General features: G+C 37.9%; 1 protein-coding gene across 1 annotated transcript in view; it reads left to right on the forward strand.

Moving 5' to 3' along the window:
• NBAS (NBAS subunit of NRZ tethering complex) overlaps positions 1-13,555 on the forward strand; it is a 331,876-nt gene that overhangs the window by 86,270 nt on the left and 232,051 nt on the right. The window contains exons 17-21 of the mRNA XM_014731302.3: positions 1,346-1,497; positions 2,404-2,544; positions 2,809-2,887; positions 7,675-7,779; positions 8,148-8,284. Coding sequence (XP_014586788.2) covers positions 1,346-1,497; positions 2,404-2,544; positions 2,809-2,887; positions 7,675-7,779; positions 8,148-8,284 — 614 coding nt within the window. The remainder of the gene's footprint in view (positions 1-1,345; positions 1,498-2,403; positions 2,545-2,808; positions 2,888-7,674; positions 7,780-8,147; positions 8,285-13,555) is intronic.

Here is a 13,555-nt window from a genome sequence, read left to right on the forward strand (position 1 = left end):
GCTTTGAGGGAGCTTTTAATCTGACTGAGAAGACAAGCTTCGCGCCTGACATATCTATACACATACAAGATTTCAGATAAAGGCTGGGGGAACCCAGTGAAGGTGGCAATCATTATAGACTCTGGTTATGGAAAGCTTCATATAATGAAGGTGTTTTGAGCAGGGATTTGGAAGGATTCAAAGTAGGCCTTCTAGAGTTGGAAGAGAGGAAGGCATTCTTAATGGGATAAATGGTATTGGCAAATTAAAAGAAAACGAGCCATGAGGCCACTGACTAAATCTGTCTTACTTGTTGCTGTATCTTCATGTCTAGTTCAGTGCCCAGTAAATATTTCTTGGATGAGTAAATGAGCTCTGTAAGTACACTTCTCTGCTGGATCTGATATTTGATGATGGTGAGCATTGGGAAATACGATTAGAAAGATACATTGATTTGGGTTCTGGAGGATGTTGAAAGCTTGTGATGACTTAGGCTTTTACCTTTAGGGTAATGGGGGCTTGTTGTGGAGTTCTGACTGTGGAGGTGGAGAGGAAGGTGGCGTAGAAGATGAACTGGAGTGGAAGGAGGGTGGTGGTGGGAAACCCTTCCAAGGGCAAGGGACTCCTGCAGTGTTACGTGTTGATGATTAGACTAGTATGGAGGCCATAGATATGGAAGAGGGGAAATAAGTTGAGACATTTGAAGAAAGAATTGATATTTTGGAATATGTAGGGGAACATAGGATATAAGTCAGATTTTACTTTAAATTTGTAACCTTAATGACTCTTTCTAAGACAAAGGCTAGCCAGGGATTGTGAATGGAGTTGGGAGGGAGGACTAGGCCTTGGGTCTTTCCGAAGAACGGCACAGCAGGACTTTTCATGATTAAATTATCATCTGCGCTTTGTGATGCATCTCATGGTCAAGTAAATGCAGAATCTTGATGTGCCGTGCCTCATTAGTTTTGTTTCAATATCAAGCTTGCTTGTTACAGCGGGATAAATCTTATCTTGCCTTTCTGCCTTATTTTCTACTCTATTGTATAGCCCAAATGCAAACTACAGAGCAACTACAAAAGTTTGGAGAGATCTTTCTGTGTTTCCAAAAGAGCGTACTGAGCTTTGCGTTCCAGTGTGGCTCATTAGAAGGAGAAAGAGAGCAGTTGGAATCCCATTCCCTACGTCCAGTTCTAATCACCATTAAGGAACTGGCTTTTCTCTGTTGAGCTTCTCTAGCCTGTGGGCAGCTTCTTGGGTAGCTGTGCTCCCTCAGGTTTAGCCTTATAATTCCAGAAGACAGTTGTCAGGGGCTATCAGATGTCATGGATTCTTAAATGCCTCTGTTTTTTCTTTTCTTTGTATCCAGAGTAAAATAAAGAAACGATCCTGGGTTCTTCATGAGTGTTTGGAAAGAGTCCCTGAAAATGTGGATGCTGCGAAAGAACTACTTCAGTATGGGTTGAAAGGCACAGACCTGGAGGCTCTTCTAGCAATAGGGAAAGGAGCAGACGACGGCAGGTTGGTTACAGAAAGGTTTCGACTCGAAAGTAAAGGTGGCTTTGTGAGAACTTTTAAGCTGAGACATTGGAAAGAGTAAACTTCTCTTGATTTAGGTTATTGTGTAATGAAGCAGTTGCTTTTCATCAATGCTTTCTTATCTCAGGTCACAGCTTTCTTTCCTTTAAATTAAATATGTTTACATGTGATAGCTTGATGCTAAGGAAAGAGCAATCAGTATGACCATTTATTGGATGCTGGCCATTTCTAAGCTGTGGGCTTAGGGCACTTACCTGGGTGTGCTTCATAGTCACATGAGCGCCTGAGGCAGGTCTGAGCTTCAGTCACTTTCTTTATCTGTAGCATCATACCCTTCACAGAATTACTTTGAGTGATTAAATTATTTATCATGTGAAAGTACCTCACAAACTTTTAAGCAGCTTAGAAAACCTCAGTTAATAATAAAGTTAATTGACAAGAGTCATTGCTCATCAGACATTTGAAACTTTTTCTTGAGGTATAAATGTGATCGTATATCTGATAAATAATGTGAATGAGACTGACATTTGTTATCATTTTAAGACCTTGACTAGAAGTGATTCAAATTGTAAACTCTGGGCAATGTTTTCTTCATAGCTTGTTTCACACTGGGTGAGTATAACACGTTTTCCTACGTACTTTTCATTTTCTTGATTTTTAAAATTTCTCTATATGATGGTTACCGATGACTTGAAGACTTTTTGCCCAGCCTGTGGATAGAATGAGTGAATCACTTTGCTTACAATAGCAAAAGCTTTCTTTCAAATAATTGGTTGTTTCTGTCACTGTGGAAATCAACTTAATAAAATCAAAGTAGGGGAAAGCATCTATTCACTACCTGAAATTTAAAAAATTAACATAGATTTGGGTTTCCATTTTTCCTTGTAGATTTACATTACCTGGTGAAAGAGACATTGACGGTATTGCCTATGAGGAGCTTTCATCACCTAATGAAGAGCCTGCCAAAAGGAAAAGGGAGAAAGATGTCAAGAAGAGACGAGAACTACTTAAATTAGTGAACTTTTCAAAGTAAATGACTTATTACTGTTCATTTGGTAATTTCTTTAAAATACCTAGTCATTTAAGTGTGTTCTTTACTAGTGGTAATTGCTCTAAATTATATTGGCAACTTAAAGCAAATCCCTTTTAATATTCATTTACCCTTGTGCTTTTGTGTACTGTTCCATGATTTTTGAGCTCAGTGGAATGTTGATCATTTTTCTTCTGTTTTAACTCTTAGAGAAATGTGCTTTTATGTAAATATGAGTGGCCTAATATAGTTATTCAAAACAGGTTAACGCTGGAACAAAAGGAACTTTGCCGTTGTAGATTGAAATTATTAACTTACTTAGATCGGCTTGCAACATATGAGGTAAGGAGTAATTTTAATCACTCCAATTGTGTTCATTTGGTCTGTCATTATAAGTGCTAATGTCTGATATTAATATCTAGTATCTGATAATCTTGGTCTTTAGAGCTATGTATGTGGGGAAAATTCGTTTTGTATGCAAGCAGTTTCTCTTGTATACCAGCTTTGGTAAAAGTTAGAGATCGTGAAAGGCCAGAGGTTGTTTTGTTAGTCCAGGGAATAGAAATGCTTTAGCCGTTTCAGAGCATCTGTGTTTCCTAGATTTATGATCCTTTTCATTTACTTTTATTTTACATTTTGATTTTAAGGTTATGGCATATAGCTGTCTATAGTACAGTATTTCAGTATACACTGGATTTTAATAACCCTAATATAAATATTTCTGACGCATTTTATTTTAGTGATTTGTTAATAAGTTGAATTTAATTGCTTAACTTTGATCCTATTTATGGCCTCAATCTGTGTTACACCTCCCTTCTGTGGGCATACCTCACTTAGCGCTTGGTATGGGCATATAGTAACGCACTCGTAAATGTCACATCTGATAATGTGATGCCTATCCCCAGAATAATGGAGGTATTTAGAACTTCTGATGCCTGCAGGCAGATAAAAGCATTTGATTACGCATCTGATAATATAATAAAAATGTTTTCAAACAAAACATTAGTGGCAAAAGAGGTCTATTTCTATGGTTATTAGAAAACATGATGATGAGTATATCATCTCATGCAAATAAGTTACAAAAAATTGATAATAGTTTTATCTATAGGTACAACTAGTTTGCTGTTGTGTGGTCATATTATTTTAAAGCATATCCTTTTGTTATGTCTGAGTTCCATGATATTTTGAGGTAATATATAAAAGCACGTTGTGAACTGCAGAAGTCACGTACAGCTATAATTTATTATTTTTTATACCTAGCCTTAGGTTCACTGATGATGAGGTCTTAAAAAGCAGAAGTCCCATTAGATGTTTGGAGTTTGACTATCCCGTTAATTTTCTTTCATTATTTTTTAGTTATTGAATTGCTATTTCTTATTTGACAGTAATAAGTACATTTATTATTACATGGTAATAGTGACATTTAAATTATTTCAGCCCATTTTTGTAGAGAATCAAACTAAGCTTTTGAAAAGTAGGTGAAGTTGATGAATTTAGCTGTTAAAACTTAGAAACGAAGATGTTCAGATATAATGGGTAACCAGCTAGATAGTGGTGGAGATAAGCATTGCATTTTACTCATAGGACATGACTCACTTTATTAATTCTGTAATAAATGAGATAAAAATGGATTCATTTAAATTTTACATGAGCGCCTACTGTATGCTAGATATTGAGAGATGAACAAGGAGCAGTCTTCATGGAGTTCTCATTATATTGGCAATAAGTGATAATAATGAAGATATGAAGAATTGATGAGGCAGCATAATGGGGAAAAACATTAAATATTTCCTGGGGATGTCTGAGAAGACTCTACATAGGAAGTGATATTTCAACTAATCCTTAAAAAAAGAAAGGCCGACTTGGGGGCTAGGGGAGTACTACATGGGGGACGTGAGAATGGGAGCTCCATAAAAGGAGGGACTTTGTCCTGTTTACTCAGTACTCCCAGAGCTCAAGATGACACCTGGCTCCTTGAGGAGCTTGGTTGAAGGAACCCATAGGTAGGAGAATACCTTAAGAAAAACCAACACATTTGTTGGGGACTTACTTCTTGTCAGCCAATGTCTTATGTGTTTCATCCAGATTATTTCCCAACAATTCTTTGAGCAAGTACTATATCCTCTCAATTTTATGGATATGAAAACTGAGGCTTAGAGAAGGTAAATAATTTGTCTAAATAAATAGGAAGCAAGAACTCACAGCTAGGTCTCTCTGATTCAGTAGCCTGTGCTGATAACCAGTGAGCTGTATAAAGAAAGACCTGTGGGTGTGAAAGAAGACTGAACACTCCTGAAAACGTGAGCTAGTCAGGGTAGCTGGCCTAGAGAGGGTTGGGGAGGGAAGGGCGCAGAATAAAGGTGGGAGAGATGGTTGGAATAGTTTGTGGCCATATTTTGAAAGGTCTTTCATGCAGTGTAAGGAGTTGAATTGAATTGGAATTTTTGTTAGAGGTTGAGTGAGTTTAGGGAAAAATGAGAAGTGGGAAAGTGGAGACTGGTTGTGGGCAGCCCTTTCAAGAAGTTTTATTGTTAAGGGGAGTGGAGGAGATGGTGGTAGCTAGAGGAGTATATGAGATTAAGAGATAGGAGGAAGGAATTCCTTAATAGAAACAAGAAGCATTGTTTGTATGCTAATTGGAATGAACCAGTAATGGATGAGGAGGAATTTACTGAACAGAAGAAAGAGGCGATAATTGCATGGTTATAGAAATGGAAGAAACGGCATCTGGAGTGTGAGTGGAGTTTGGGGCTTTTTTAGGAGCACATATTTGTAACTGAAGGAAGGAAAATCACATTGTTATAGTTACAGGTAGATATATAGTTTTGGTGGGTTGGCAAATGAGGGACTTCTTATCTAACAGTCAATTAAAAAAGAATCTGTAAAGCAAGGTTTTCAGCAGACAGTGGGGCAGGGGCATAGGGTGTTGGAGGTCTGGACAGAGTTAGAGTTTTGGAAAAGTTCCTGACAGAATTGGAAAGAGAACTTGTTAGGGAAATATAGTAGCATTGAGGGACAGAATTAAGCATTGAATTTTGTTGTTTTGAATTTATCAACTTTTAAGCTTTTTATTATGAAAAATTTCAAACCTTCGTAAAAGTATAGAGAATAGTATGATGAACTCTGATGTACTCACTGCCCAGCTTCAGCCATTTTCAACATTTCGCCAGTTTGGTGTCTTTTATTTTCCACCTTCCCACTGCTGCCTTTTCTTTCACTTAACTATTTTAAAGCAAATCCCAGCGAGCTTATCATTTTACCCATAAATACTTAAATATGTATCTCTAACTGATAAGGACTTACAAAAACATAACCACAATAACACTGTTATTTCTAACAAAATTAGTAGTAATTCCCTAATAGCATCTGATACCTCCACTCATGTTCAGATTTCCCAGGTTGCTTCACAAATCCTTTTTAGTTAGGTTGTTTTTTGGTTCATTTGAATCAGAATCCAAAAAAGGCTGAGATCTGGAAATTAAAATGAGAACTGTCAGGTTGGTTTTGTGATATTTCTCCAGTGACTTCCAGTAACTTGTATTCAGGGTTCAGAGTTGAATTTGACGAGAGCTGAGGTTGTCCCATGATAAGGGAAAGAGGCAAGGGATTAAAGAAATCCCTTTGTAATGTTGGACCAGGGACTTTAAGCTCCTTAGAAGGGAAAAGAGACTTTGAGGGGAGAGAGAAGGTGAAAAAAGAAGTCGAGTCAGTGGATTGGGTGTCTTGGCGAGGTAGAGAAATTGTTGGAAGGCCGTGTACTGGGTGAACGGGGAGAACAGGAGCCGCTGGTCACAAGTCCCGTGCTTGCCATTGCTATCCCAGAGAGTGCCTCCTTGGTGATGAGAGAGATCCAGAGTGTGGTCATGGGATGTGTAACAAATGAAATACAGGAAATGATCATTGTGGTTGAGAAGTCAAGAAACTGAGAACATTTTTGAAATGCTCTCTTCCTTTGGTTGCCATGAATATGCAATTCAATTCTGTTTTTCCCCTTACTTCTCTTGCTCCTACTCTTTCTACTTTTCAGATGTAGATTCCCTTTTCCTTGGTCCTCGATTAAATGATGTTGCTTCCCAGGCTCCTTTCATTTGATTCTACATAATCTCCCTTGGAATCATATTCACTTCTGTATTAATAACGCTACGTCATATAGCTAACTCATAGCTTATTCCAGAACTCCTGACCTTGTATTCACCTGGCTTCTGGGGAGCTCCTGTTAGCAGTGCTATAGTTCCAAAGTCAACATGTTTGCAAGTGAACTTCTCACTGTCCACCCTCCCTCTCTCACCTCCTCTGAACATGCTCATTCTTCCCTCTTTCCTATCTCAGTAAATTGATTCAGTTAGCAAACGTTTAGTGGTTATTTTTTATGTGAAAGGCAGTATGCTAGGTATCTGGGGTTCAGCATTAAACATGACAGACATGAGCCCTAAGTCATACACCGCAGTGGGAAGACTTACACTTGCAATTGCTGTGGCTCAGTCTTATTTGTCTTTCATGTTTCAGCTTCCATGCCACTTCTGGGAAGCCTTCGCTGTCCTCTTAGAACTAGGTCTCGCATCCCTCCCATGTGTTTCCCTTTAGCTCTTCCTATTGGCTTGTTTGTCTTCCCTGCTAGATTTTAAGCTATTTGGAGAGCAGGGACAGTGTCTTGTTCCTTGTATCCCCGCTGCCCATCACAGTGCCCCGAGCACATAGTGGACACTCAGTAACTATTCGAGTGAATGAATGATTCAGTCTACATTTTACGTGGGTTGCTCCAGCAGCAGTAAAGCTAATGGGAAGTTCTCATACAGATGTGGCAGGCGCTCAGAATGCCAGCCTTGTATCGCTGTTGCTTATTTGTTTTTACAGGTGTTGGATTTTGGTTGTCCTGCAGTAATTAGTTCAATTTTTACTGCCTATTTCATTTGCTTCTGGACTTTTTTTTTTTTTAATTAACAGCATTTATAAATGTGGCCATTTTCAAAGTAAAGGTGAGAATGCAGGTATAGTACTTTAGTTAGCAGTTGATAATTTAATTAATTCAGGCCTTATTTATTTAGGTAGGCAGAGTTTGTAAAGGTTTTTAATATTTTCTTGTCACCCATGTTTGAAAGCTTTTTCATTAAATCACCATCTCCCCTCAGGAAATCCTAGGAGTGCCTCACGCATCTGAGCAGAGATATGATGCTGAGTTCTTTAAGAAGTTCAGGAATCAGAATATTGTTCTCTCAGCAAGAACTTATGCTCGGGTAATTTCTTTTTCGTAAATAAAATAATTATAGTTATTAACACTCCCTAAATCTTTGAGCTGAAGTTAATGTAGTATTGCATGCATGCATATATAAATTTCCTTGTTGTGTTGTAATATTAATAAATGTAGAGAAATTAGAATCATATTTAAAAAAATTTTATTCATAATTGTTTTAAGAATAAATAATTTTTATAGCATTATATTGAGAAAAGTGATCCAGATTAGGAAAAATCAGAAATATTTCAAAGCACTTCATATCAGAAATGCATAAAAAATTAATTTTAAGTTTTTTGAATGTTGTCATACCAAATCACCCCTTTGTTTCTGAGGTTCCCGTTAGAAATTTGTCCCTTGCCTTTTGTACAGGAAAGTAATGTACGAGCCCTGGAAATCCTGTTTACTTATCATGGATCTGACCTGCTTCCTCATCGCCTTGCGATTCTCTCCAACTTCCCAGAGACCACTTCTCCACACGAATATTCTGTTTTGCTGCCCGAAGCTTGGTATGTGACTATGTTAACTGAATTTTACCTTCTTTCTAATAAAAACTATTTTTGTTTCATACTGAACACCTTAAATTAAAAACAAATAATTTTAATGTAATCTATGTAAACTTTTTTTCTGATTATAAAATTATTTCTAACTTATTTTTAAATGATCCTGAAACGAGTGTGTATCTAGCAAAATGAGATTAATTTAAGGAACATGAACTTTCCTTTTTGTTGAAAGCTATCTGCTCAATATGTACTGTTTTATGGTTACAAACAGTTTTTAGGGTAATAATAGCTGTTTGAATTAGTTGTATCTTTTAGAGACTGAAGTGTAGTTCTGACAATATTAAGTAGTAGATCCAGGGGACCCGGGAATGTCTGAATCCTGCTTTTCTCAACGATGCTTTTTCTCTATGAAATTCCAGAGGCACAAAGACAAATGGGAAATCAAAGTATCACTTTACTAGTAGGTAGACTAATGCTCCTTATCTCAGTTCAAGGCTATTTGATGATTGGGCTGTAACTTGTGACAAATTCTAAGCCCAGTGGAACCATTAAGTCCTAGTTGTACCACTCAGTGGGTTTCCAGAGGCCAGAACATCTTTTCTTGAGAATGCAGAAAAGAGAGTCTATTTGCCTTAGTGCATAACTCAAGGATGGGTAGGCCATCAGGCCCTGGCCTGAATGGCACCTGGGAGCAGAGAGGACTGCGGAGCGTACCCTGCTTAAAGTGTCCACTTGGGAGACCTTTTACATCCAGTGAAGTAGCCCATTAGTAAATGTGGCGCAGTCGTTAATTGCATGATTTATCCTTTCTGAATTTGAGTTTACTCATCTTTAAAATGAGTTGATAGTCCCTGTCTTGCTTACTCATATTGCATATTTTTAGTATCAGGTAAATTGTTATATATGACATCTGCTTGTAAATTTTAAAATACTGTGAGGGATTATGACAGTTCTCATTGAAATCATTGTTACATACTTGAGCTACCGGCAACTTGCTGTGTTAAGGGACGTTACTGGAACTGGGGGGTCATTTGGCTTCCTCGTTCCACGCCTGTCACTTCCACCTAATATCATAGCTGTAGGCTTAGGTGTTGATGATGATGGCCAACATTTGTAGGCTAATTACCATGCATTTCGCACATACTTAGACTTGGGCTCCAAATGCTTTTGGTATTAGCCCTGTTACTACAGAAACCTGAGATTTACAAAGGTTTGATAGTATATTAAATTTTATATAAGTGCAGCTAGGATTTAAGCCTATGTTTATTTAGAGTTGTAGGTCAGTAAGCTCTAAAAATATGTTGTAAACTCCTTATTCCACTCTTAGTACTAAAGAAGTCTTTGTTATGATGAGAATGAACAAAAAGAAAAAGCCTGGGATGCCCTTTTCCATTTTCAGTTTCTTTTAGATCTGAATAGTCTGTAAATGTATTTTATAAATATTTCAGAATATAATTCATTTATTGGTTTTTGCCTGTTTGCAAAATGGATCTAATCTGAACGGAAATGACTTTTTTTAGTGTGAATTGTTAGTATAGAGAAAAGGGCTACTGTCTTACAGTTTGTTTTAAAGGTAATTTCTCCTTAGATTTGGATGCATTGATTGCTAGTCTTCCCATGATTGCTTAGGCAAACACTTGATTTTAACCTGAAATTTCAGAATTGATTTGTAAAGTAGTTTTACAGTGTTGAACCTTGTCTTATCTTTGAATGCCCTGTGGGTTTCCTAATGGGACCTGCCGTAACAGATTTAAATTGCGATAAATACTTTTCGTATTTAGACCATATTGCAGCAGAGGGAAATTAGAAGATAACATTATTTTGAGTTTTTGTTGTGGTATATGGAAAGACTATGATTTCTAATGAGTCCTTAAATTATATTCATTTTAAACACATTGGGAAAATAGAGATTTCTTTTGTTGTTGTTACTTTGTTTTTCAAGAAACTCTTTCACATTGAGAATATTTTTGCTATAGTTAGAGTGAGAAAAAACAATAGGTTTGAATAGTAACGTCTCTATCTCCTTATAATTTTATGTGACTATGAAGCAAAACCACAATTATGTTTCAGGCGTAGCCTTTTCTATGAGGTCTTCCATAAGTTATTCCTTTCCCTATATTCTCATAATTCCTTGTTCTTGTAGTGTAACACTTTTCACATTGGCAGTCACTTTTATTTCTGCCTTTCTCCTTGTTCCCTTCTCTAACAATCACCCAGCCTTAAACCTACTCACTCTAAAGGCAGAGAGGACAGTCTCTTTCTTAGTTTTGGATTCCCAAAGCCAAGGGTTGTGCTCTTGTAGTGGGTTCTCAGAAGATGTTTGCAAACTGGATAAATTAGGTCCATCTTGTGCCCATTTAAAAAAGAGATTATAGGGGCCTGCCCACTGGCCTGGGGTTCGCTGGTTTGGATCCCGGGTGCGGACATGGCACCGCTTGGCAAGCCATGCTGTGGTAGGTGTCCTACATATAAAATAGAGGAATATGGGCACGGATGTTAGCTCAGGGCCAGTCTTCCTCAGCAAAAAGAGGAGGATTGGCAGCAGTAAGCTCAGGGCTAATCTTCCTCAAAAAAAAAAAAAAAAAAAAGAAGAGAGATTATAGGATGTCCTGAGGGAGCACAGCAGAACAGATGGACTTTCACGTGTTACCATGGGAGGCACCCAGGTTAGTATTTCACCATGGCTCTGGTGGCCCTACGGACAGAACTGCTCTTTTAGCCCATAGTTAAAGCCTGCACTCTTTTACTCTGTTTGAAGTTTTACTCTCATGGACATATAGATCAATAAGTTATAGAAATTATTTCCTTTTTGAGGAAATGTGTTCTTCTTTGAATGCTTGGTATTCATTTTCAAATCACTTGGAACAATTAGGTCAGGTGAACACAAAGTGTCTGATTTGTTGAAACGTGAATGCATTTCTCCGTTTACCTGCTCACTGTCTGCTGAGCACTCTCCATGTGCCTGGCACTGTGGTAGGAATTTCGAAATGAATAAAACACTGTTCCTCTTCAGCAGGAGTTGTCTGATATGCTTTACAAACTAACAGAAATTCCTGCTTACAGCATAGCATCCTGCTTGCAAACTGAGGAACAAAGAAGAGTTGAAAAGACTCTAAATAAATTTGCAGCCTTTTCTGCTTTCTTTTTTTCCCCTCAGTTGCAGTGTTTGAAAACTAGTAAAATAATCTTGCTGCTTCCTCATTTAGTGCCTTGAATTGCTGTGGAACTTTCTGGGTGCCTGCCTTGTTTTTCTGTGAGAGTATCCATCGCTCAGCGGCAGAGCTGTGGTTCATCCTGCTTTATCTTACCTTCAGCCCTCGACTTGTATTTTGCAAGTAATAATGGCTTTTTAATTATCTGTCGAATTGATTTGAAACAAGTCACTAAACTCTAAATGCATGGCTCCCAAAACGCAGAATAGCTGGGTGTGTCTGCACAGTCTTCAGTTTGCTGTTAAGACAATTGCGTACAGTCCCCTGTACTCTCCACTGCTGCCACACGGGCCTCTTACTGTCCCTTGAACATGCCATGCCTGCTTCCACCATCGAGTTTTTGAGGTTAGTGTGCCCCTGCCTGGTGTGCCCTTTTCCAAAATGTTTCATGTGATGGGCCTCTTACTTCATGCAGTCTCTACTCAAAGGCTGCCTCTTCAGCAGGCCTCCCCTGCCACTCTTTATATCGCCTTCAGTCCCTCCTCACTCTTTTGCCCTTATGTCCGAGTTTACCGTTCTTCATAACACTTACTCCTAACATATTATATGGTTATTTGTCTTCTCCACTTTCTCTGACCTTCCTTGGCAATCCTATTTACAACTTTACCCTCACTTGAAATCCTCCTTTCCTGCTTTATTTTCTTCTAGGCATTTATCACTATCTACCTTACTGTGGGTTTTCTTTATTGACTGTTTGCCCGTCAGCTGCAGTAGGACAAGGATTTTAGTGTGTCTTGTTCCCTTCCTTACCCCCTGCCCTTAGAATGGTGCCTGGCATGTTGTAGGCACTCAGACAATAATTGGTGAATGAATGGATAAGTGAATGCATCAATATGAAATCCGTAAGGGAAAGACTCTGTGTCTCGTTCACTCATGTGGCCTCAGTGCCTAGAAGAGTGCTTCGTACAGGGCAGAAACTCAGTAAGTCATTTTGAATGAGTGAGTGTAATGGAAGGGCAGGTAGGGTTTTACATTTTAGAGTTCAAGCTATATAATGTTTTAGAAAGCAATAGGAAGTTATACGAACAAGTTGACCTTTACCTACTCTGTTTTGAGGTCCCATTGGCAAAGCTTTTGCCTTGGCATTTAACCAGTTTCATACCAAATTTTATGATTATGATTGCTGGGAAACGTCTGTGGTATGTGTTATTTTTGTGTTTTATATTGTCACTTTAAATCATCATGTGTATTTGACAGTGATGAAATGTGACCAAGTTTTCTAAAACTTTGAAATTACCTTTTATGTCATAGGTGATACATCTTTTTATTAGCTGCCTGTCCTTAGTTTGTCATTGCTATAAAATGTTTACACTTTATGTTCTTGTTGACTGCTTTAGTTTTAAAGTACAAAGGTGATATTTCTTACCATCTTTATTAGCTTCCACAATTTTTGATATTTTTTCATAAAAAGGAATATATATTTTTTGACTTTTAGTATTTTTGATGCTTATAACACATTGTAGAAAGATTATTTAGGTTTGTCATTTATGCCTCTTTGCCTATGGTAAAACCTTTCCAGAACGATGAGAACAATCTAGTGTTTTGAACAGTTGTCTTTGGAACAGCTGTCTGTTTAATAGTGTGGCACAGGGGTGAGAGAGTGACTCTAGAGCCGAGTTGCTGAGATTCGTGATCTTGGAAAAGCTTCTCAACTGCACCTCAGTTTTCTCACCTGTAAAATGGGGATGATTATAGCACTCACTTCATAGTGTTGTGAGAGTGATTAATGAGTTAATGTGTATAAAACACTGAGCACAATGCTTGTACCAAGTAAGTGCTGCTTTACTGTTAGCAATTATTGTTAATGCCGAACCCCATGCTATGGCCTTGGCCTTATTACTTATATATGTCATATTCTTATTGTTTTAAACTTCTTATTGTAGTAATTTTATAGCTACAGAAAAGTTGCAGAGATAACGCAGAGTTCCTGTATACCCTTCACCTGGCTTTCCCTTCCTTCTTACATAATCATAGCACATTTGTCAAAACTAAGACATTACCACTGGAGTAGTAAGTTCTGCATATAATGTGACACATGCATTCCTAAAAATCACCGCACTGTGCA

This window comes from Equus caballus, chromosome 15 (assembly GCF_041296265.1).
Source record: "Equus caballus isolate H_3958 breed thoroughbred chromosome 15, TB-T2T, whole genome shotgun sequence".
NCBI classification, from domain to species: Eukaryota; Metazoa; Chordata; class Mammalia; order Perissodactyla; family Equidae; genus Equus; species Equus caballus.